At 43.3% G+C, this 25761-nt stretch overlaps 1 protein-coding gene across 4 annotated transcripts in view; it reads left to right on the top strand.

The window, feature by feature from the left end:
* Nucleotides 1-25761, top strand: part of col12a1b (collagen, type XII, alpha 1b) — a 151801-nt gene that overhangs the window by 104376 nt on the left and 21664 nt on the right. For all 4 annotated transcript variants that reach the window (XM_085247752.1, XM_085247749.1, XM_085247750.1 and 1 more), the window contains 10 exons: nucleotides 1978-2130; nucleotides 5709-5783; nucleotides 7234-7373; nucleotides 11151-11274; nucleotides 11353-11496; nucleotides 11766-11930; nucleotides 12010-12048; nucleotides 12141-12279; nucleotides 14638-14780; nucleotides 16456-16565. In XM_085247752.1, the coding sequence (XP_085103878.1) occupies nucleotides 1978-2130; nucleotides 5709-5783; nucleotides 7234-7373; nucleotides 11151-11274; nucleotides 11353-11496; nucleotides 11766-11930; nucleotides 12010-12048; nucleotides 12141-12279; nucleotides 14638-14780; nucleotides 16456-16565 (1232 nt within the window). The remainder of the gene's footprint in view (nucleotides 1-1977; nucleotides 2131-5708; nucleotides 5784-7233; nucleotides 7374-11150; nucleotides 11275-11352; nucleotides 11497-11765; nucleotides 11931-12009; nucleotides 12049-12140; nucleotides 12280-14637; nucleotides 14781-16455; nucleotides 16566-25761) is intronic.

Consider the following 25761-nt stretch of genomic DNA (forward strand, 5'->3'; position numbering starts at 1 on the left):
ATAAAGTATCCATTATTATTATTATTATTATTAATAAGACTCCCATCAGATGTCTGAAAACATATCTGCAGATGAGATCATCTCTGCAGATGCTGCAGAGACTGTTTTGACTCAAACATTTTCTTGTAATTTCCTCCCTGAGGCTGTTTAAGTTCAGGCCTATTTTCGGTTATTGATCAAAAAAGATGCAAGTTTTGGCCGAGACTGAAGGCGCCCGACCACCAAGCTTTAACTCCATCTCTGTTTGCAAAGGTTACATCCTTTTCAATGACTTTGGAGTGTCCGAGGTCCATCTGGTTCATACTCGCACGTGGAGATAAAGTATCCATGTTTAAATATCGTTATGGTAGTCATTAGGCGTTCGGGCTGCCAGAACAAACACGGGTCTGTTAGCGTGAGGCAGATGGTGGTTAACCGCTACCATAGGAGCCGTCCCAGTGAGACGCAGCAGACGCTCAAGTCAACAAATCAGTCAACTGTTTGTTCTCAAGTGGAAATGCAAACAGCGGTCGGAGCCAGCGGTGAGATGAGGGGGTGGAAAAACGGTGAGCACGGGTCTTCTGCCTCCATGTTTTAACATCCGTGGTAAGAAGAGGAACATGTGGTTCAGACTCTAGGCTATGTGATATCCTGCTGAATAGTCTGAGGGCTTTTATTTTGCCAACGCACTCTCAGCTCGGACCTGAGTGCATCTTTGCTCCCGATGAAAGAGGGCCACCGTTCTGGAGTCGATCTCTCTGAGAGGTGTGCGTGTTTGCACAAATTAATTTACATGATCGATCACAACTTGTTGATGTTACTGGGCATATTCTGAAGATATCTGCAGCAGCGGAGCTGCGGGGAGCGTTGAATCCGACTTACTTGAAGTGCATTTGGGACAGCAAAACGCCCGTGCGATAAACACGATTTGTTTGTTTGCTCTCGCAGAAGCGCTCAGAGTAAATAAGAAATCTTATTATCAATTTATCAGCAGCCGAGACAAGCAGAGAGATAAACATTTCACTGGAAGGGTCAGGGTGCTCTGTGTGTAAAGTAATCTTTATTTTCTTCGTTTAGCAACAAAAAGTCCACTAAACTACAGACAACAGTCATGAAGTGTGGTTGGTCAGTGACTATGAGGTCACAAATCCTGCAAGGGCTTTCAGGTAGTTTAAGACGTGCTCAAAGAAACCTTTCCTCTTTTGGAAACTTTCTGCAGTCCTCTGAGGCTCACCCACTGTCTTAAGGTCTTAGCTGGAGCCCATCCCAGCTGTCAGTGGGCAAGAGGTGCAATATTAGGATCAATACCAGGGATCAATAAAGTATTCTGATTCTGATTCTGATTCTGATTAGAAGTGGTAGACTACCCAACATGTATACTAAAATGTACAGGGATATTAATTTGTAAGTGTTGGTGAAGTGATTGGATGAGACTGCCTTTAACATGGAATTGATTTCAAATACAAACACAGATGGTTTAAAATGGAACTAGAGCCTCCTTTGTCCCTCATGAGGCTGAAACGGACACAGAGAGTGCCAGCGTCACAAGCCAGCAGGCTTTGGTGTTAATTTACAAGCCAGAAACATAAGCACCTGGGGAAGTAATCTTTGACTCATTAGTAATAATTATTAATGCTGTCATACTCAGGAGATGTATGAAGTGAGTAAAAATCTTAGTTTTCTTCACAGGAAAATTTCAACATGATTCAGGGTCCAAACTGTGTAAAAGTCACTGGTGTGTTTTACAAGGGCATGACGATTCAGCCATCTCGAAAAAACTCGTGACTGAAGAACATGAGTCAGTGTTTCCCTCTGACAGGAACCAATCACACTGAGCCCACAGCACCTGGAAATAAACTCTAAATGAGCCGATCGGGAGGTCGAACCTTATTAAACCTCGATGAAACTTTTGAGCACATTCAGAAAAGTCCATCATTTAATTTAAGACCACTCCACTGTACTGTGATGTGTTTACATGTGTTTTTGATTCCTCTGTAGCATCCAGTAAAGGACAGCATGAAATCACCATTCCCGCCGGCCTGCCTCAGTACTGCTTCGACGGACTCTCTCCCGATGCTCTGTACACCGCAACTGTCTTCGTTCAGACGCCAAATCTGGAAGGCCCAGGAGTCAGCACCAAAGCGAGGACCTGTAAGTACTAAGAAAGTTCTGCAGTGAGGAGGAAAACTCTAGAAAATCGAGAGAATTCTGCCCTTAATAAATGCACAAAAACTAGAGTGTGTTTGAAATGTGACCGGTCTGGTTCACTGCTGTGAAAACGTGAAGTGCAGTATTTTAATCAGAGAATCAAACCAGTGGCAGGAGCACAACTATTAAAAGAGAGGTCGGGTATTTATACCTTGTGGGGACATCTACTTGACATAATGCTTTCCCTAGCCCCTTACCCTGGCCATGAAAAATGAATGCCTAAACCTAACTACAACCGAATTGTAACCCTATCACTAAATCCACATTTTGAGTCTCAAAAATGCCTTGAAACTTGTGGGGACCAGGATATTGGTCCCCACAAAGATATGAATACACACTCACAAACACACACATACACACAATACATGAAACAAACATAAAGAAGAGAACAACAGTGTACTGGAGATAATGAGTCAAATTTAAAGTTAAAATATATAAACTTCAAGACAGCGTGGTCTCGGGCCGGAAAACAGGTGTAGTTTAATCAGGCAGAACATCTGAAGCCTTGAGGTCATTTTTAAAATTGCCTTTCTTTCATTGAATGAGACCGCATCCTGAATTTGGGTCAATCTGAGCAGCGCGACAAACAAGAATAACTTCCTGCACTTTAATAATTAAATTAAAGCATCAGGGTTTTTGATCTGGAAATATAATTTCATCAGTTCTTTAAATAGTGATAAAATACTTTGTGGTCCAAATGTCCTGCGAGTGACATTGTCCACTTCAGCTGTCTCAAGTTTTTTATATTGATGTTTTAACTTATTTATAAAATGCAACAAAAATATTTAACAAATATAAACACTGAATGTAAAGAAGAATGTAAAGTACTGCATGCAGTGCTGCATGTGGCAGTCGTTACATGATTGGCTGGAAAAATCCTTTGTGCCAGGCAGACAGCTCAAAGGTTTTCAAAGTAATCCAACCTGTTTAAGATGTCATCTTATGTTGAAGGGAATATAAATAAAAACGAGTTTAAACTCGCATTAATCTGTCCTTCATGTATTCTTAGTACAAACCAACAGCATCTGCATCACTGACGGAAAAACACATAAAAACACGTCCCAAGTGGATCAGCCCATCTTTCCAAAGAGAACACGATCGTAGTAACAGCTGCGTGGCTCCGACACGCCCACTCACAGTGCAGTCTGTGGCTGTGGCTGGAAAAGAGTAAGGCGTTCAGAAGCGGAGACAGGGACTGCTACAGAGAGGCCAAGTACAGGTTCACTAAGGAAGTGGACATTGCCAAACATCAGCACTCTGAGAAGATGCAGCAGCAGATCTCAGAGAATGACTCGGCCTCTGTGTGGAAAGGTTTTAGGAATATCACAAACTACAAGCCTAAAACCCCCCACTCCACTGATGACTTGCTCTTAGCCAACACCCTTAACGACTTCTACTGTCGTTTTGACGAGCCATCAGGCAGCCTTCACACCTCCAACGACCCCAACAATAGAGGCACTTTGGACACTCATTCCCCCACCTCTCCCCCCTCCATAGAGCCATCACCACCTTCAAACTGTTCACCTGCAACACCCGCCCCCTCACCCCACACAAAAGAGGATTTCACACCACCTCCTCCGACCACAACTCTTCATATTCATGAAGCAGATGTGAGGAAGCAGTTTAGGAGTCTGAATGCTCGGAAAGCTCCCGGCCCAGACGGTGTGTCTCCTGCCACCCTCAGACACTGTGCAAACGAGCTGGCCCCAGTGTTTTCTGGCATCTTCAACTCCTCACTGCAGGCATGTCATGTGCCTGCCTGCTTCAAGTCCTCTACCATAATCCCTGTCCCCAAGAAACCTAGGATCACTGGACTAAATGACTACAGACCCGTGGCTCTGACATCTGTGGTCATGAAGTCATTTGAGCGCCTAGTTCTCTCCCATCTCAAGACCCTCACGGCCCCCCTCCTGGACCCCCTGCAGTTTGCATATAGAGCCAACAGGTCTGTAGACGACGCCATCAACATGGCCCTACACTTCATCCTGCAGCATCTGGACTCCCCAGGAACCTACGCCAGGATCCTGTTTGTGGACTTCAGCTCTGCCTTCAACACCATCCTTCCAGACCATCTCCGAGGCAAGCTTTCCCAGATGAATGTGCCTGATCCCATCTGCCGGTGGATCACTGACTTCCTGACGGACAGGAAGCAGCATGTGAGGCTGGGGAAGAATGTCTCGGACTCCCGGACCATCAGCACCGGCTCCCCTCAGGGCTGTGTTCTTTCTCCTCTGCTCTTCTCCCTGTACACCAACTGCTGCACCTCCACCCACCAGTCTGTCAAGCTAATCAAGTTCGCAGATGACACCACCGTCATTGGGCTCATCTCTGACGGGGATGAGTCTGCCTACAGGAGGGAGGTTGAACGTCTGGTGTCTTGGTGCAGCCACAACAACCTGGTGCTGAATGCCCAGAAGACAGTGGAGATTATTGTGGACTTCAGGAAGCACACAGCCCCACTCCCCCCCATCATCCTGACTGACACCCCCATCACCTCTGTGGACTCATTCCGCTTCCTGGGTACCACCATCACCCAGGACCTGAAGTGGGAGCCCACCATCACCTCCGTCATCAAGAAAGCCCAGCAGAGGATGTACTTCCTGAGGCAGCTGAAGAAATTCAACCTGCCAACACGGACGATGATGCAGTTCTACACTGCAATCATCGAGTCCATCCTCACCTCCTCCATCACCGTGTGGTACGCTGGAGCCACTATCAGGGACAAACAGAGACTGCAGCGTGTTGTGCGCTCTGCTGAGAAGGTGATTGGCTGCAGACTCCCATCTCTGCAGGACCTGTACACCTCCAGGACACTGCGGCGTGCAGCCCGGATCTCAGCTGACCCTTCTCACCCTGGACACAGTCTGTTTGACCTGCTCCCCTCAGGCAGGAGGCTCCGGTCCATTCGCACCAGAACCTCTCGCCACAAGAACAGTTTCTTCCCCTCTGCTGTTGGACACATGAACAATAACCACATGACTGTCCCCGCCACTAACACATGACCCTACGCTGTGTCACTGCATCATTTCATGTCTGGCACTGATCACCACCTGCACTCATGTATATATCTTTCTACGTAGCACTCATAATTCTTATTCTCATGTATATATGTTTGACACTGATCACCACCTGCACTCATGTATATATCTTTCTACGTAGCACTCATAATTCTTATTCTCATGTATATATCTCATGTATATCTCATGCACATATCTTTCTTTCTACATAGCACTTTAATTCTTATTGTCTGCACTGAAGCACCGCAGCAATTTCCTAATGTTGTAAACCTCAACATCTGGCAATAAACCCATTCTGATTCTGATTCTGATTCTGAGTCATGGTGTCTGAGACATGAAGCACGATTCCAACTGCGAATTGCATCATCTCGCAGTGTGGCTCCAAAACAATGACTTCATCACGCGCCGTGTTTACACCGATTCTGTATTTATTACAAATATGTTGATAACATTTTTTTTTTTGTGTGTTTTTTGTTTTGTTTTGTTTTGTTTTGTCTCTCACAGTGCAGGAGCCAACTCCAGACCCAACAACCCCGCCTACTCCAACAGCTCCACCCACCATCCCCCCTGGATGGGCAGGTAAGCCTCTAATGACATCCATAATCCATAATCCAACTGAAGGCGAGTTGAATCTGAAATGCATTCTTGTGTTTTGGTTGATGAGACATATTGCAGCCCACAATATGTGGCCAACGACTTGTTTGAAGGTTCAATTTTCACATTGTGGCTACCACCGTGATTTCTTTCTCATTGGTAAACATTTGTGACCCAACGGTTAAAGTTCTTTAATCTTTAATTTAATGCTGATTCTTGATTGTGAAAATCTTTATAAAAACTCACCCTGCATACAGACATCATAGAGGTCGAAATTTTTCAGGTTGTGTACGTGTTTTTTTTTCTCCTTTTCTCTAAGGACTTTTGTAGTCTACCTCAAGTGGCCATTAGTGGAACTTCAGTTTCAGCACACCCTTTTAGCTGCTTGGTGTTCCAGGTAGATGGGATGTCTCTCCAGCCTGTTTTTGGGTCTCCTCTCAACTGGGCATGCTCAGAAGAAGCAGCTTTTTTTCAGTGACTGTCTTAGCAAACACCAGCAGCTGTTAACTGTTGCTTTACATGTCAAACATTTCTAGTAAATCCTGTTTTCCCCCAGTCTCACTGCTTCTGCTGACTGCTGTTTCATTAGGCCTGCGCGCTGCTTTGCAATCTCAGATGTTTGGAGACTAAAGGTGCATTTTGGAATCTGTCTCCAGAGTCTTTGCCTTTTTTTCCTAATAAAACAATATAAAAAATACAAATAATAATGAATTTTGACAGCAAAAGTTACAAAATCAGAGTTTAGCTTGGGTTAATAAGGCTTTCATCTGTCGGCTTCTCACTGGGCCAATTCTATGTGAATCATCTCCCAATATTTCCCCAAGAAACTCTCCCAGGACTGAACGGATCAAGTCCTTTCATTCAAGCTCGGCCGTATTTGGAAAATCCTTGACGGTGACTTTGTGAACGCAGAGTCCTCCTGGATCCAACTCGGACTAGCGGTGGATTAATGGCCACCACATGTGGGCCCCGCGGGGGAGCGCGCCCGTTAAGAACCAACAGCTCAGGTGTTGAAAAAGAAAGCGAGTGCAGTCCAGAGAATTTGTTTGTGTCCTTTGGTGCTGTGTGAAAGTTGTTTATAGAGCTCAGAGCAGGCGGAGAAGATAAAGAGGGGTGCATCACATGAGGCCAAGATTCTTTAAAACTTTTCGCCCAATTCGTTTTCATGTGAGAGGAACGCATTAGGGAGAGCTTGGTCCTTATGCAGACCAAATGTTCCCGGTTTTATTTTGCCAGTTTGTTTGTTTTTTTTATTGGTGGGACCCATAATTATCGCGAACGTTTCTATCACGGCATTTGTCTCAGGCGTTTTGTTTTGTTGCACACTATCAGCTGACTTTTTTTAATGTGCTCCAGCTTGCTAATTATGCCATGTTATGATGCAACAACTGGCCTGTGGACTCAGTGACTCTTTTTTTTTTTTTTTTTGCCTCAGTCTGCAAAGGCGCCAAAGCAGATGTGGTGTTCCTCATCGACGGCTCGTGGAGTATCGGCGAGGAGAGCTTCACCAAGGTGGTGCACTTTGTCTCCGACATGATTGCCGCTTTTGATGTCATCGGACCCTCAGGGATGCAGGTTTGTGCTGAAAACACTGACAGTTATTCCCTCTGACAAGGAGGAGTAGTGCACCCGGTGCAGTTCTGTGTTATTTATACAACAGTTACCTCACAGTGATTTATATAGTGAGACCCTGCAATAAAAAGTGCAAAATCTTTGTGAAGTCAAATGGGCCATGCAAGGCCAGCGCAGGCTATAACATGCTCTACCTACTGCACCTCCACTCAGGTAGCTCCCTCACATCAACCACTACTGCACCATTTGCAGTAGTCAGAGCAGCCATCTACTCCGAGCGGTTGACAGTTGAGGGGTGAAAAGGCAGAAAAGGAGAAAATAGAGAGACGAGGAGTAAAAAAGAAACGCTCAGTGTGTCACAGGAAGTCCTCCCCGCAGTCTGAGCTTATAGCAGCATGGCTAAGGGAGGATTCAGAGTCACGTGATCCAGCCCTAACTATATGCTTTTGCAAAAAGGAAAGTTTGAAGCCTAATTATAAAAGTAGAGATAGTGTCTGTCTCCTGAATCCAAACTGGGAGCTGGTTCAACAGAAGAGGGGCCTGAAAGCTAAAGGCTCTGCCTCCTATTCTACTTTTAAATACTCTTAGAACCAGAGAACACAGAGAACACGTACCAAGCCAATGAAATGCAGTTAGCATCTAACTAGCAGTGCATGAAGGTGTCTTAGCTACATGTAAATTAGCATGTCTCATGGAGATGGTGATGCTAAAAAGTCTTTAAGTTAAGATCATTTAGAGGAGACACTCAAAAACTTTTCATAAAATACAAAAGAAATCTGCTTATTTTTCTGATCAGATTCCAAGAAAATAATTAAATAATTAATGAAATCCCCCCAAATCCTGCCAGAAGTTCTCATCTGCACTGAGTAGCAGCTGAACAAGCAAGTATGTGACAGTGCTTGAAACCCAGACCCAAATAAAAATGGCTTAAACTGAGCTGGGGGAGGCAATGCCGTGAATGAAGCTGAGCTCTGCATGTCTCATTAATTCAGAAACCTTTTTTTTCTCTCGAGTGAATGCATTACACTTCCGTACCCCAGCATCATCCAGTGGTGGTTTTGTTTTTATTTTCACAATGGAAACCTCATGATAAAAGAACTTCACCTCAACAGGAGGCCAGGGGTCTTATAAAACATCCGCCCTAATACGAGAATTCAATCAAGTGTAATCACTAACAGCCGACAACAAGACAAAACAAGAAGGAGGGAGATGCAAATGAAATAAAGGCTATAAAAGCTTTCTTGGCGATGCAGAATTTTTTCCGACCGAGTTTTGCAGGCATTTAAAGAATCGGTGATTATATATAAGCCTGTTCCAGAGAGAGGGAGCTCTGGATTTAAAGGTACATTCATGCTGACAAGTGTGACAGCATCGTATAAAAATATGATTAAAAGCCCGATGTGGTCCAAAACCTCTGTAGCTGTCTTAATTATTTCACACTGACACAAACCTCGTCTTCTTTAAAATCATCCCGGGATGCTATAATGGCTCATATCCCCAATCAGGATAAAATGAACAATCCTTGAGTCTAAGATAGTATTCGTTGGGATTATTTTGCTTCTATTTGTATTATATTTTAGCCACAGAGCCAAGCATCTGTTTCACTAAATAAGTAAATCCATTAGGTTTATATTATTAGCTTGTTTGACATCCCTTAAGGCAGTTTCTTCTGACAGTCCTCAAAGACTACTTGGCCCATCTGGATGAGAAAACATTTTGTTTGCTGCACAATAAAGCGGATTTTCATTCTCTTACCAAAAATACTAGTTTCTTAATCCATAAAAGATGGTTATGAGAGAAGACTGATTTGTAAGCTGCTCCACTGATTTAAATACTGGTAGATGTATTGAATTGGTCAGTGTATGACTGTGCGAGGGGAGACAGCAGTGCATGTGCATATTTTCTTTAGAGAAGCAAGCGGATATTAGAAACATGTATGTTCTGTGTTGTATAATGATGCTGTAGCCAAATGTCTGTCTGCGATGCATTTGTGGGAGGGGGAAAAAAGCATGTGTAAGTTCTTATCTGAACAACAAAGTCAAACTCGAGCCAATGTCTGGTGGCCAAATAATTTTGTTGGAGGGCCAGTTTTTTCCCTCACTGGCCCATTTACTTTTTAATTTCTTGAGTCATTTCTTTGTCTGTCAAAAAGATTATGCAAAAATGAGATTTTATAAAAGTTTGTGGGGAAGTGAAACAGGAGGAGCCCGTTAAATTCTGGATACAGACAGCTTTCTGTAGGAATTTCAAAATGAACCCCTTAACTGGATGTGTTCTCTGAGTCCCCTTCAAGTTATTCCGTGTTTTTATACATAAAGGCCATCTTAAGCTTGTTTGAAAGTCCTTATTCCCCCGTTGCTGTGCTGCGTAATGCTGTGCGCTGAAGTGTCTGCATTGCTCTCCCATCACGAGTGAAAGTCGGCTGATCGGGTCGATCTTGTAGCTCATAAGTGTTGAACAGTTACTTTTAGTGAGACAGGAAAGACTTCAAAATCAAGTCGACACAAATGACACATCGACATTGGACCAATACTTCTCATTGCTTTAGCACTGTGAGCAAGCTAGATGCACAGTTTCAGTCCATGAAGTTTATAATTCATGTCACTCCCAGTCAGACCAAACTCAGTCTTTGCACTTTGACCACTTTTTGGGGGAAAGTGCACACTGGGCTATGCTGTAGATCAGGGGTGGGGGAATCTCCAGGCCTCAAGGGCCGGTGTCCTGCAGGTTTTAGATGTGTCCTTGATCCAACACAGCTGATTCAAATGGCTATGTTACCTCCTCAACATGCCTTGAAGTTCTCCAGGGACTTGGTAATGAACTAGTCATTTAATTTAGGTGTGTTGACCCAGGGTGATATCTTAAACCTGCAGGACTCGGCCCGTGAGGCCTGGAGTTCCCCACCCATGCTGTAGATTGTGCAGTGATGTATAGTTGCCATAGATGCCATAGATTCCACCCATCCATCCATCTATGCTTATCTGGAGCCAGAGCCTACCCCAGCTGTCAAAGGGTGAGAGGCCGAGCGTACACCCTGGACAGATTAGGAGACTGTCACAGGGTCAACACAGAGACACACAACTATTCACAATCACGTTCACACCTGCTATCAATTTAGAATCACATGTTAACCTAACATTCATGTTCGTGGACTGTGGAGTACCCGAAGAGAACCCACACAGGCATGGGAAGGACATCTGCTGGATTTGAACCCAAGACCTTCTTACTGTGAGCGATGGTACTGCTGTCTGACCAAGGCTATACATTTAGACTTTTAATCAAACCTAAACAAGAAAACAAACTCCTGCAAATCAATTTGATTATTTTCCTACATGACATTTTTGCAAATATGTATAAGACTACTACTGTATTGAGAAATGTTGAGTAACAAGAAAATATCACAGCTCATATTGTTAAAAGGAGCAATAGTAGCTCAGAGGGTTACACAGTTGCTTCACAGGAAGAAGGTCCTGAGTTCAAACCCTGGTAGGGTGTCTTGTTCTGGAGCTTTGGTTTCTCCCACCAGTAAAAAACATTCTCACAGAAGAGGCTTAATCTCGAGTTTGTCTCCAAAATGTGCCTGTTAAACTTTATTGAACCAGCAAGTCAAAGAGACGGAGCTGAGATATTTGGACGTTTGCAGAGAGGGGATAATGGATGTACTGGACACAGGAAGTTTAATGTGGAACACCACCAAGGAAGTTCATGGATGCAGTGAAGGAGGGTTGATGTGACAGAAAGGATGATAAGTCCCTAATTTTCTCATTATTTTCCACCCAGGTGTCATTTGTGCAGTACAGCGACAACGCTAAGACAGAGTTCAAGCTGAAAGCTTACAAGGACAAAGGCCTCGCCATGGCCGCGCCTTCTTACATTCGTTACCGAGGAGGAAACACCAAAACAGGTTTGATCTCATGCTACAGGCCACAGGTACAGATCCAAACAAGAATCTGCTGATCTGACACAGTTTTCCTCTGAGCAGGAGAGGCGCTGAAACACACTTATGAGAAGGCCTTCTCTCTTGAAAACGGGATGAGGAGAAATGTCCCCAAGGTGGTGGTAGCCATCACTGACGGACGCTCTCAGGATGAGGTGAAGAAGAACGCCGCCAGGCTCCAACACGCAGGTAGATGTCACACAAACGTGTATCTCCATGCGAGTGTGTCCCAGATGAGCTCTGTTACAAACAGCTGTAAACGGACTGTTTACAGACCAAACAGAAGCAGCTGGTTCTCATCAGAATTAATGAAACTGTGCTGGATAGAATTTTCAATAATATTTTGTATCCATTTTTGGGTATTATTACCTGTTTAGACTCTTACTGGAAGAATAAATGAAGCCGATAAGCCAAGAGTCTGTTTGTGTTCTGACTGCCTTGGTTTGTGCCGTCCTCAGGTTACAGCGTCTTTGCCATCGGTGTTGCTGACATGGATTTCATCGAGCTGCAGCAGATTGGCAGCAAACCCAGCGAGAGACACGTTTTCGTTGTGGACGACTTTGACGCTTTCAACACCATCAAAGAAAACCTGATCACCTTCATCTGCGAAACTGCAACTTCCTGTTAGTTTAGAACAAAAAAGACAAACGTTGCTTTAACATGTGTTTCAGTGAATTAATTTCTGTGTGTTTTTGTCCACAGCGTGCCCCTTAATTTTTGTGAATGGATTTACTTCACCTGGTAAATACAAACTTTAGAGAAATTCATGACTTATTCACTGTTCGTCTGGATGAACTTGCAGTTAAAGGCAAGCTCCTGATTGGTTGTTTCAGGCTTCAGGATGCTGGAGGCATTCAACCTGACGGAGAAGACCTACAGTTACATCAAAGGCGTCTCCATGGAACCCGGCTCCTTCAACAGCTACACAGCATACAGACTTCATAAGAACGCCTTCCTGACTCAGCCTACTACGTGAGTCTCACGGGTCACAGGCTTATATGCACCCAAATGTTTCACATTACTCCTCATTTACCTTTGCTCTTTACAGTCTAAAACCTCTTAAGGTTTTGTCACTCATTTTTATTTGAGCACCTTCTCTTTTAACTTTGAGCTCTATTTCATAGACTTTGAAAGCACCGTGGTATAGCCTTTGAGGTCTATACCACGATGCTGGAGAGGACAGTCAGCCTGTTAGTTAAACCTCAGATTCAGGAGGATCAATGGTTTTCGTCCTGGTTGTGAAACGTTGGACCAGCTTTCTATCTTCTCAAAATTGTGTGAGAGTTTGTGGGAGTTTGCCCAACTAGTTTGCATGTGTTTTGTGGACTTGGAGAAGGCATTCGACCACATCTGTCAGGGCATCCTGTGGTGGGCACTTCGGGAGTATGGGGTGACCGACCTATGGCTATGAGCCATTTGTCCGTGTACAACTGTAGTGAGAGCTTAGTTCGCTTTGCTGGTAATAAGTCAGACCCGTTCCCAGTGAGAGTTGGTCTCTGCCAGCCCTGCTCTTTGCCACAAAAAAAGACAGATGGCAGAAGGTTTCCGCTTTCATCGGAATCTGGACTCTGGTCTTCACAGATGATGTTGTGCTTTTGGCCTCATTAGGTGATGAAATAGGGTGGTTTGCAGCCAAGTGTGAAGCAGCTGGGATGAAAATCCGCACCTCTGAAGATGGAGTTCCCACTCTAGGTCAGGGATGAGTAGTTGTTTAAATATCTTGGGGTCTTGTTGACGAGTGACAGCAGAGTGGGTTGGGAGGTTGACAGACGGACTGAAGCAGCGTCTGTGTTGATGTGTTAATCAATGTATTGTGGTGGAGAGGGAGAGCTGAGTGCAAAGCAAAGCTGTCCATTTACCTGTTGATACTGGTGCCTCCTAGGTTAGGGATTTCAAACCTATCCCACCAGAAAAAGGTCCTGGGGCAGATCCAGGATACGCTGGAGAGATTATACTGTACCTCTTGGATGGCTTGGGACTGCCTCAGTGGATCACTCGGATTGTGAAGACACACCTGGAGCCTGAAGTAGAAAGCCCAGCTTAACAAGGAAGCTGATAACAACCATCAGAATACTTGTTATATCTGACTGAAGTTTGAGGTTTTGTGAAACTAGTGTATTGAACGTCCTTCATAGTCTACGGCTCTGTCTGTGCAGTGCTGGGATCAGCAGTGTTCATACCAGTGCTGACTGGTCAGAATGTGTTTGAGTTTTTAATGTGCATTTTAAACTGAATCTTTTCTTTCAAAAATGCGAGTTTCCGAGGTTTTCTGTGACATGGCCTGATTAAGTTACCAGTTTCTGCTGGAGCTTCCCAGAGTTTCTCCAGGTTTGCTGTCTTTTAAATGCTTCCATGTTGTTCTCGTCTCCAACGGGACGAAAGTAACCAGCTGCATTCAAACTGTTTGAGCCCAGCTGTGGGGTCAGACTGAGCTGCAGGTCATGACGGAGAGCAGACTGCCCATAAAACGGCTTTTCAGTTCTTTCTGAAGCTGTTTCACACTGAGCTTCCATCAGGCCACTGAGTGCAGACGCAACCGCAAACTAGACTGTTAAAACTGGCCACCACCCAGCACTGGCGTCCCATACCTAGAATATCACATGCAACAGCAGCGAGATGGAAAACAGCTTGGGTTTTGACTGTTTACCAAAACTGGCTTAACAAAATGTGTAGTGACATCACAGGGACAAATGAGAAACATCCTGCAGCGATGTGAAAAGGAGAGGAAGAAGAGCCAGTGGATGGAAAATTATTAAAATCACTGCTAACAGATAACATGTTATTTTTAAGTTGTGTCTATAATTACTTGGAAATAGCACATTGTTTGTGTTAGTGGATGTTTAATCTAAGAACAAAGATGTGATTGAAATACAGATTGTTTTTATTCAGTAGGTTTTAGATAGTTCCTCACTCTAAAATAGGCTCCAAAATAACTGGAAAAATAAGTAACCTGATCGCAACCTAATAGAGCAGCTTTTGGTTACTGAAGACAAAATTGAATGCAGAGAGACCGACAAACAAGCAGCAACTGAAGGCAGATGCAGTAAAGGCCTGGGCGTGAATCTTGAGGGAGGAAACGCAGCATTTTCTGATGTTCATGGGTTTTATACCTCAGGCAGTCACTGACTGCAAAGTATTAAAAACAATCCTTGTGTTTAAAATCATGTAATCTAGCGTGTTACTTTCCAGCCTCTGTGAAGCTGTTCCTTATATCCTTGAGCCCAAGGCCAGACTTCTGTTTAAGGTTTAAGCTGTGTTTAACCTGTCCTCGCTCTGTCCGGACATTCTCAAATCTAACGCGCTGTTTTGTGTTTTTTCTTCCTTTTTCAGAGACATCCACCCTCTTGGTCTTCCCCATGCCTACACCATCATCATGATGTTCCGCCTCCTGCCTGACACGCCCAAGGAGGCCTTCGACATCTGGCAGGTGTCGAGCAAAGATCACAAACCAGAGACCGGCGTCACCCTTGACCGTAAGTATCGCACTCTGTTCTTATCCTGTGCTGCCTGTGTGAAAACAGAGAAAAGCAGCAAGGAAATGTGTGATGTGGAGCAGCTGTGCCTCACTGCGTCATATCTGATTGCTGACAGGGAAGAGTTTGTAATGTAATGAGCTGGCCGTGCCCTCTGGCTGCTTTGGTCTGAGCTGATCGCAGACTCCCTTTGCCGCACAACTGTTGTGTCATCGAGCAGCTCAGCTGGCTCTCGTAAAGCCTGTGTTTCTGTCTGTCAGCAGGATTTCAACAAAAATCCACCAGTGACAAACATTTGTATTCTTGAGTTATTACAATGAATTATAACTGTGCATGATTAAAGGTTTGACATCATGAGAGAAACCTTCTGGCACAAAGTTGCACAACAAAGCACCAACAAAGCGAAAGTTGGTCTTCCTGTTTCCAGTGTTTGTGCTGAGAGAACTTTCTCTTGACAGCTTCACAGAAACTCAAACATATGAAAGTCGTGTCAGTTGTTGTGTTTGGCAGGTTCAGGTAAAGTATTTTGTCACTAATGAAGCTGTGCTAACTCTGTAAGAAACAGACTATATTCACTTTAACTGCCCTGTACTAAAACAGCAAGTTCAACATATCTAGGATATATTTCCTTATCTGGCTTCGTTAAACCTAATCCATCATAATAATAAAAAAATATGAAGAGGTTAGCACATATTTCAGGTTAAATAATGAATGAACTGAAACAGCAGAGCCAGGAGCCATTCTGCCCCCAACTTTTCAAGGTCTGCTAAGGCTACACCCTTAAAAACTCATACTAACAGACAGAGTTGTACTCGTCAAAACAACTGGCTTACACTAGAGGGTAAATCAAGTCTTTGAAATAACTGACACACACACCAAAGTTAAAAATAAGCTACAGCGTTTCAGACAGGATCAGTGTTTTTTTGTATCATTAATATATCGCCTGTAGGAGATTGTGACAGTTATGATGACTGAGTGGTCCATCTACATTCATTCTAACTTTTATAATGTTGCTTCTAAAATTCATGGCAGGCTAAAATTCTTAGGACTGCAGGAATTCCCTGGTGCTCCCAATGGGCTGAAAGCAGCACAGTTGCTTTAAGGACATCTAGATGATAAGGAATTACAGCAGTCCAGCCTAGAAGTGCATACAAGGAATAGTTTTGCAGCATCAGTCTGAGAGAGGATGTTTCTAATTTTGGCAATATTACACAGATGAAAAAATGTCGACCAAGATCAAATCCAAGAGATCTGATCAAGATGAGAGTTGAATTACACATCCTGGTCAAAAAGAAGTGGAACTGGAAGCTATCAGTAATGTATCTGATTAGACGTGCTTCAGAGATTTGAGCGGTGGCAACTGAGTTAAAATATCTGGTTAGACAGACAGATTTTTGGGACAAACACGAAAAAAGTTCAGTTTTGTCTGAGTTTAAAAGTGGAAAATTACAGGTAATCCAGGCCTTTGTGTCTTTAAGACATGCCTGTAGTGATGTGTCATCTGTTTTCATAGATACATAAAATGGGGTGTCATTTGTATAGAAATGAACGTGAGTGTGAATGACTGTTTCTTGATGAGTCCAGTTGAAAAGCTCGAGCAGATTTCTTTTGAGACTGAACCTGAGTATTCCTACAACTTAATTCTAATGTAATTTATTCTTCTGTCCCTGCTCAGCATCCAGCCAGACCGTTTCATTCTACAACAAAGACGAAAGCGGCGAGCTACAGAGAGTCACATTTGACACGAGGGAAGTGAAGAAGATCTTCCATGGAAGCTTCCACAAGGTAAGCAGAAGTCATTAATCTTTCAGTGGAGACTGTCCACATGTGAATTCTAACATATTGCATATTTAAATTGAGGAGAATGAAGCCAAGATTGTCTTTAATGTTTGAGTTATGTAACTTTTTTTGGTCCGTGGCTTGACTGAGGCTTGACACATGAATCGAAGCGCTCCTCTTTGATCTCGCTGGACTTCTCGAGGTCATACAGAACCCGCACATGCCTAAGATTCCAAATATGCTGTATATTACAGCCAGAGCACCTCACATGCAAACTGCAGACGTGTTCCTGAGGAGTTATGTTGGCTCACATGAACAGATGGTCCTCTGCAGGTTGTAAAACGCAGAGCAGCAACTGCTTGTGATTACACGCACTTCAAACATGGTTGCCATCTGCATCTCCTGGATGTTATAAAATGATCAATAGACAGCCTGACATGAGCTGAGCAGGTCTGATTAGGTGGAGGTATGATGTAGCTTTGTATGTGGGATGGTTTGCTATTCAATCTTTAAAACTCCTTTGAAAACAAATGAGATCATTCATGAGGATCTTCTCCTGTGGCTCTTAAGTAACTGTTATTTTCATCTTTGAGATTATGTTTTTTTGCAGTTTGAGTTACACACACTGCTTTTGCCTCAAGCTAAACATTAAAAAGACAACTCCTCAAAAGCTAACAAAATGTGCTGGCTCAGAAAAATGTCCATCAATTAGTCAATGAAATGGGAGAAGTCATCTTTCTCCAACACGTTCTCACTCCCAAAGCGTAACATTTTACGCTAGGTGACAAATCGTCAACATATTACGTTTTCGGCTACCCACCACGTTCCTAAATGACGACCTCGGAAAAAAGAGGAAATATGAGAACCGTCTGGACTCCATCTACACATGTTCGCTCTTTTTCTTCAAATCACTCAGAAACACGCTATTTAACATCATTATAGTCCTGGTTAAGATCAGGAATAAGGTTATGGTCAGGGCTAGGGATAAGGTTAGGTTTAGGGCTGGAATACAGGGCTGGAACGTCTATTACCGCGGGAGCGTCATTGCACTGGATTCGCCGCGTACCATAAGAACGCCGAAGGTCTCCTTTCGCGTTCCTCAGGAACGCCGCGGGACGTGACAAAACGTCGACATGTTACGCCTCGGGAGTGAGAACGGGCTGCTTTCTCCCACTGAAAATGCTACATACGTGTAAACAGAAAGAACTTTCTCAGACTTCCTTTCCTGGACAATCGAGCATCCAACCACTCAGCAGGCTGTTGGATTTGGGCTTCTGAACTTACTCATTACTGAAATAACAGGACTGCAGGTGAATTCTAGCTCAACCAATAACTTGTAAAGAACGTTTCAAACAACAACCAAGGAAAAATCTCGGTGGTGGTGGAGGAGAGAGCATGTTTGATTGTGTGTAGATGAACTTTGACAGCCAATCAGAGAAGAGAGAGTAGATTAAATACGTAGGTTGTAGATGAAAAGAAAAAAATGCAGTAACCGGATGATTGATGTGCCAGCACATGTACGATACATACATACACTTGTAACACTGCTCAGAAAATGTTGGTTTTTGGTTGATCATTGTCAGTTTTGTACTGGTGTATAACTGTTGTATAACTGTAAGAGAGTTGATAAGAAATGCCACCAGCTGTATTTGTTAATATCGTGAGGTTCAGCCTTCTGTGGTGACTACAATGCCTTTTATGTACAGCATTTTTAGATATATCTGTATCTGCAAATTTTCACCGCAGAATAATCATGACGTAATCGACTGATCTGGCACATCTGGTCTGAGAATCCCGCGAGACAAAAGCCAGTCCGGCTGGATTGTCTGGCTCTCTTTTCCTTCTGGCTCATCCTAATCAGTGGATGTCTACACTTGCACACGAGGAGGCAGTTTAAAATCACAAACAGAACAAAGAACAAAGCACATGCTCCCAACAAACTTTACACAGACACGCACCGCATCTGAAAATTTAAAGCAAACACCACCACCTTCACGTTATGAAACACAGGGCAAACGCAGGGCATGGACAAGATGCCAAAAGAAACACCCCAAAAAGCTTTACCTGAATGCAGCAGAAGCCTCTTTATTTTTCCTCTCATCATCATGGCCTTACTCCCAAGCCACAACATGCGTGTTAGTGACTGAATTATAATAAGATGAAATACGCTTTGCAACTGTTGAGAGCATAAACTAAACAATACAAAGAAAGGATTGTGCAGACAGTGATGAGGATGAGGCAGAGTCTGAGAGAGCTGGACAACTTTTGTCTTCCTGGATTCTCAGCCGATTACTGCAGCTCGGCTTACCCTTTTACTTTCAGGCCCACCAACGAAGACAGATTTGTCATCAGCATCACACTTCAGCAGTTCGAACCTGATGTAAGAGATTTTCTTAGTGTGTCGTTGGGCTTTAAAGACAGTTTCCACTCAGAGCTACTGTGTTTCATGCTCTAGATTAGGTCTGAGCCGTGGTGCTGATAGCAACACATTTACAGGAAGCACTGCTGGGAGAAGCGGTGTGGACAGTCCTTTCAACAATATCTTAAAGTTTCATGAGTTTCATCCATAAGCTCCTCTTAGAAGGGGAGATCTTTAAAAGCGCACTGCAGTCGCTGCTGGGACGCTCGACTGGAAAATACTGGGTCACTGCTATTTCTATTAAACAATTACATCAGTGCAGCTGAAGAGTGCCAGCAGGGAGGCGGGACCACGAGGAGTTTAAGGAGGCAGCGCTCGGTTTTACCTCTTCTGGTAGCCGACCGCAGCTCTGCGGTTTTACCTCCCAGGGTGGGATAAGAGTGTCAGCAGGAAGGCTTTAAGGCCTCTCGCTCTGAACTGTACTAACAGTGGAGTGTGTGGTTGATTTTAGTCTGTAGATGATCTTCACTACATCTGATAATACTGAGAAATGCCTTTTTCTCCTCCTTTTTCTTTTTGTCATAGAGAAAAAAGAAAAAAGTTGCAGTTTTGGAGCAGACTTCTATAGATTCCATGCCAAATCTGCATCCTCACACACAGGAACCAGCCTAATGATTTAACGGATGTGAATGCAAAGGTCAGAAAGTTGTAACAGGAAACTTAAAAAAAAAAAAAATAGTGACCTGGCTATTTTGGAGTTCAGGAGGTCACCATTTCACCACACAGATTTCTGCTTTAAACAAAAAAAAGTAGATTCTTCATTTCAGAGTGTCCAAATGGTGGCCTGGAGAGCTGTGGGAGTGTATCAGACCCATTTTATTTCTGTAATATGCAAACAATGTATATTTATAAATGAATAACTCTTTGCATGCAAGGGAAAAAAAGAAGGGAAACCCAGGCTGTTTTTGCACTTGCCAGATGGCAGGGATTTTCAGAGGGAGATGTATCAAAGGATTTAACTGATGCGAAAAGCAGAAAACACTGTAAACGCTACCCATCCTTTTTGTCTTCAGCCGGACCAGAGCGCCAGCACCTGTCAGATAGAGGCGGATCTCACGATGTTAACCTTGGCATCGTGTTGTGTGAAAGTGAACTGATGATGTGAAAAAGCTGTGATATGCTAACGGATGGGGTGGCACGGACTCAAGAAAAGTGCCTTCATCAGGCAATATGAAAAATGAATGCAAAACACAAAAAAGGGCTGATCTGCAGATGTGAAGCTGTGTCCTGAGATATGAGGCAAAACCCAGAGCATCATAATTAGTTGCATCTGCAGATGGGTTTGCTTGTGTGCTGGATTTACAGTCTGACAGACAAGTTATTCCAGAATCTTCACATTTAAAGGCTTTTTGTAGCCAAAGCACACAGAAGAGAAAGCCAAACATTTTAAGACAAAACTTTATTTGTATCTGCAAAAAGGGTGTCTGCTCTTTTCTTATCTTGATAACGCTGATGAAGAATCTTTGGATTAGCATCACATCTGCATAGAAATCTGGGTCCTTTGCATTATCAGATACTTTTACTCAGTTTGACTGTGTTTCAGAGTTGCAGGAGGTCAAGTTTCTTGGAAGGTTTGTTTCTAAGTGCCTCTTTAGCGTACTTAGGACCATGACAGCATTAGCCAACTTCTCCTGACACTCAGGCTGAGGGCTGTTGACGTCCGGTGATGATGCTCACATTCTGGGAGCTGTGCAAAAGGCTTGGGGTTCATTGAAAAAGAACATGTGGTAAAAACTGAATAAATAGGATATAGATTAGTTTTTCTTCTTTTTTTTATATCTGAATTGGAGAATAAGTGGTTGGCAAAGCTAGTATAGCAAGTAAGTTTCTATTTGTCAAGTTCTGTATTGTAATATCAATGTGCGGTTGACACAAATGCCATTCCTTTATGGTATTTGGTGAGTCTTCAACTTGCCACAAAGTTGAGATGTCTTTACCTCACCTGTCATTGGTGCAAGTCTCAGAATTTTGATGAAATATAAAGGTTTCCCATCACCACAGTGCCGGTGCTAAGCTCTTCTTGTGTGATCAGTAATTGGAGCTCAGACATGGCGAAAACACAGCTTGACTTCAGGATGCTTCTCATGCCTGCAGCACACTGGAGCCAGTTTGGAAAGACTGGAGTCTGGCACCGTCTCAGATCTAAAGATGAGTCAGAGTTTGGTTTTTGGGGAGGCCAGCGATCATGCAGGGCCACTGCTTGCAATGCTACGGTCAGATTCCTTTTGAGATTTTTTTTCCCATCATGCTCTGTGGAAATTTACATGAAGAAAAACAATTGACAAACGAAGCAGAAACAGAAGGAGCTCATGGCTTTGATCTGGCAAAGAAAACAAAAGGGAAAAAGGGAAGGCGCCTCGACCGGACACGGTGCTGCCTGAGAGCATGGAGAGAGCACTCCTATTGGTTACTGATGTTCATGTGATCGAACTGCACTATTTACCCAAACCAAGACAAAAAAGTCTTTAATTAGAATTAGAGTTAATTAGAATGAATCAGTTGATCATGGTAAGGGTGATAATGAGTGTGCCACAACTTTATCATGATTGTATGGTGACCTTTAACCTCTGTTGAAAAGTTGTTTGGTGCTGGGATACAAGTGGACTGTATCCTGGACTTTTAAGTCAGCTTTTCTTTAACAGAAGGCATAAAAATAATGTCTTTTAAAATGCAGATTCACCGAGTCAGAGTCCCACATGTGCTTAGTGTGATAAAACCCTTAAAACATGCAGAACTGGATCTTGAGGGGAAATTTTTCGTCTTTGAAGCGGTCAGAGGTCAATTTTAGCTCGGGGCTACGCTGCTCTACTGTGTGGTGGACACATGGACAACACAATGGCTTTTAGATCTCTCCAGCAGCAGCAATTAAAACCAGCTGAACTGAAGAAACTTTAAGATTTAAAAGCTTGTCAGAGAAAGGAGTTGATTTAAAATTGTGCTTTAGCCTGAGCGCAGCTGTTGCTGAACCAGATTTACTGAGCTGTTGTCAGTAAAAGACGTCGGCCACATCACCACGCTTAGACTCCACTAATCCTTTTCCCCTCTCAGCGCTTTACCAACCAACTTGCTCAGCACTGGAAGCATCCCTGAAATCTTTCTTCAGATGTGTTTAACAGCAGAGATCCATGAAAACGTCAGATTTATTGCAGATACCTTAAGGGTTTATAGCACCGCTGCCCCTGACGGGCCCAAACAACGTTTGCATAAGCGAATAAACAAGCCATCATCGGACGATCTGTGCCAAGTAACTGCAGAGAAATCGATTAACGGGCCAGCCAGTAGCTGTAGCTCTGACAGGAAGACGCGAAAAGACGCGAAATAAAGATGCTCTGACTAATAGAAACATCTCAGAGATTATACAGCTGGAGCCAGATGGATAAAACTGAATTCAGGGAAGGAAAGTGCATAAATATTCTTTATACTATGCCTGACATGTTTGGGGTTTTTTTTATGAATCTCAGCTATCTTGAAACTGCACATGTGCACAAACCTCATTTCTACTTTCCAAAGAAGTGAATGTTGCCTCAGCAGAGGAGGGAAATGTCAGTTTACTGTTCTCGAGGCTGAAGTCGTGACCAGAAGAAAGGGATGAAGTAATGTAGGACCATCCATGAGCAGGATGATGGCAGAAAAAGAAGACTGGAGAAGAAAAACGATCAAACTGTGTACTCACTGAACTTTATTGAGGTTCGTGAAGTGAATGACGCCTTATTTTTCATCTTCACTTCAACATATCAGCTTTAACTCGTCCAATATTAGTCAGCTTATTAACTCAGCTTTCAGCTCTCTGGACCTGAGCTGTTCTTCAAACTGCAGTTCCTCTAATGGCCACTTGAGGCAGGCTCCAACACTAAGTCAGTTCCTACAGACATTAATGTTAAAATGTTCGATGCAAACAGCAGAAATGAGCATGTTTACAGACTGATGGAAGAAGCAGTTTTGTCTCGGAGAGTGGAGAGCTTTGTCCCACTAAAGTTGAGTACTAGCTTTACTGAGCACATCCACAGAGGATGTTGTTAGTAAAGTGATTTGTATAGGGACACTCCTGAACTCACCCCTTTACTACCAGGGATCACATTCCCAGCTGTTCAAAGCCTTATAAGGACAGGCTTCAGTGTCCCTGTGTGCCTTGTGCTGTCGAAATAAATTCAACTCCAGCGATGGCACATAAATGTGGAACTTGTCCTGCTGACCTGAGGTCAGATGAACAGAGCGAGGGCGTGTACGGCCTCGGCACACGCTTTCATCTCTGCTCGTGTAAACATCGTCACGTAACAGCCTGGAGCTCAAACGTTACATCCAGACTTTGGTATGAATGGTTTAAGGGGCTTTCCAACAATGGCAGAGGAGCTTGTAAACTGGCAGCTGTAATTGGTCCATTTTTCATCGTAAGTAAAGGAGGGAAGAAGAGCATTTAGTCAGACACTCTGGTTTCATGACTTGTTGTTGCTACGATTTACTGCTGTTACCAAACTTTGAGTATTTTGTAAAGAATAAGGAAGGTTGCTGGATTGTCTGTTACTCTCTGCACCTCCTGAAGACAAATCTCTTCAAAGAAACCCATAAAATGAATGATATAGATGCTTTCCAAACAAAGATTGCACACGTTTAATGTTTAGAAAGATGAACAAAAACATTCATAGATCACATCATAATAAAATACACTCGCATGTTTCTACAGAGTGGCGTGTACAGGGTTAATTAAGGCTTTATGGAACCGTGTTTCAGTTTCAATCATGAAGTCCCGTCTTCAGCAGCGCCTTTATTTTGGCTGATATTAACCACAACAGCATCCACACAAGGACAATACATCAGCTCGTGTTTTACAGCCATGTATCAGACTTTCCTCTGAATCTCTGAGGATTTTTCCAGCCTGAAGAGAATGAAATACTGTATGCTCTCACTTTTGGCACAAAGCTGTTCATGTTTCAGTACTGGCAGCTTCAGTGTGATCATATCAGTGCTCTTACTGGCTTTTAAAATCCTTTAAATTTAACAGAAGAGCGAGTCCAGTTAAAGCGTTGACATGCTGAAGCTTTAATGGTACCTGCTGACTTCATGAAAAGCAGATAAATGTCTCAAACGCTGCGTTTCCCTCCATGAAGTGTTTCTTGGACACCTCGGTGCTACTGCGTTCTGTTAAACATGACTGACCACAAGCAGCGAGCCGCCCTCGCTGCCGCCACTCTGTGGCTTTGTAGAGGTCACGTTTTCCCTCCATGCAGCCCGACTCGCTTCGAGGAAAAGCCGCTGCAAAGGCGGTGCTGATGCTCCACCACAAAATGACGACACGATGCGGCGAGGGTGACGTGACTGAGGAGAAATGCAAATTGTGGTGTTGTGTGTACGGCGGAGCTGCCGCAGTTATTTTACTGTTTGGAGTTGTACGAAGTCCATCGGTGAGAGAGAAGGAAAGAATTCAGGGTAGATTTGGCCTCTCGATGAGCATTTCCAGCTGAATCTGGAATATTTCAATTAGATGGAGGAATCTTTGAGCAGATAAAACGATTTGTTCACAAGTCTCTGGACCTGCGTCTGCACCGACGCGTACCTTTAAATATTCTCTGGTTTACAGTGAACAACTTTAACTCTGCAAACCTGTGACTTCACAGTACACTGGTATAAATAATGATGCCAGTGGTGGGTATTTATCAGAAAAGCAAAAAGTTACTGAATGAAACGCTTGCAGTGTTTGGACAGATGAAAGCTGAGAGAGCCGTTTTCCTTGTGGTTATTAATTATCCCACAATAGTTCAACTTAATTCAAAATAATCTGTTTAATAGCTTCAAAAAGTAAGAAAATGTAGCATGAATGTCAGAAATATTTAGGTGTCGCGTTGAAGTGAAACAATAAATGTTTTACAATTTTTTAAAAAGCTGTTAGAACATCGGAGCCTAAAGGCACATTCGCACCTTGGGTCTAATGGTTTTTGGTTTGATTTCACATTATTCCCCTGGTGTTGGCCAGAACCGCACAAAACTCAGACTGACATTCATCTTTCAGACACATTCTACGCAGCTGCACTTAACCAAATGCTGAGGAGCTCATTAGCAGCTGAGTTTTATGTAGATGCTTGTAATTAAGTGGATTAGGTGTAATTATTGAAGGCTTTTGCTTTAACGTCGCCTCTGACTACCAGAGTGCAGCTTCAGCGAGGAGCCCTCCAGTTTGCTCAGTTTAGCAGGATGACTCGTCTGCCCTCGAGTCAGGACACGGTAAAAAAGGTTTAATAACAGAGTTTAATAGTTTAATAATAATCTTGTAAATAGGTTGGAACTATTTAAAATGAGAGGACGGTGGTGGTGGTGGTTAAGATGGTGGTTTATCCAAAAGTTCCATAGACTTCCTGTGCAAAGTAAACCTGTAGTATAAACACATGGGACGTTTTAAATGTAAGTGGTAAATATTTGGTTTATTATTTGGGAGTTTCAACACATTCTCATTCTTGGCATGTCACGAGGAAAATGGAAGCAGCATTGATAAAAGTTAAAGGGTTTCCTTTTATTTGGCATCTTTAAACATGATCCCGCAAGGACATGGAAAATGGAAATACTTGACCTTGTGAAATACTCATATTTGCAGGGCAGTAACAAGAAAGAGTTTAAAAGGTCAAAATCCAAAGCACTGCAGGGATGTCTTTAGAACATGATGGAGAATCCCCTCTTTCTGAATGGACAGAGGAGAAGTGCTGTTTTCCCTCCATGTGAGCACTCGTATACTTCTGCATGATCGAGCCTGTTCACCCGCAGCCTCCGCCATGGCCTCGGCAAAACCTAATAATG

The sequence above is a fragment of the Mchenga conophoros genome, linkage group LG15 (assembly GCF_057382185.1).
Source record: "Mchenga conophoros isolate Kocher_MC1m ecotype Shallow Benthic linkage group LG15, M_conophoros_male_GT1.1, whole genome shotgun sequence".
In the NCBI taxonomy this organism is placed as follows: domain Eukaryota; kingdom Metazoa; phylum Chordata; class Actinopteri; order Cichliformes; family Cichlidae; genus Mchenga; species Mchenga conophoros.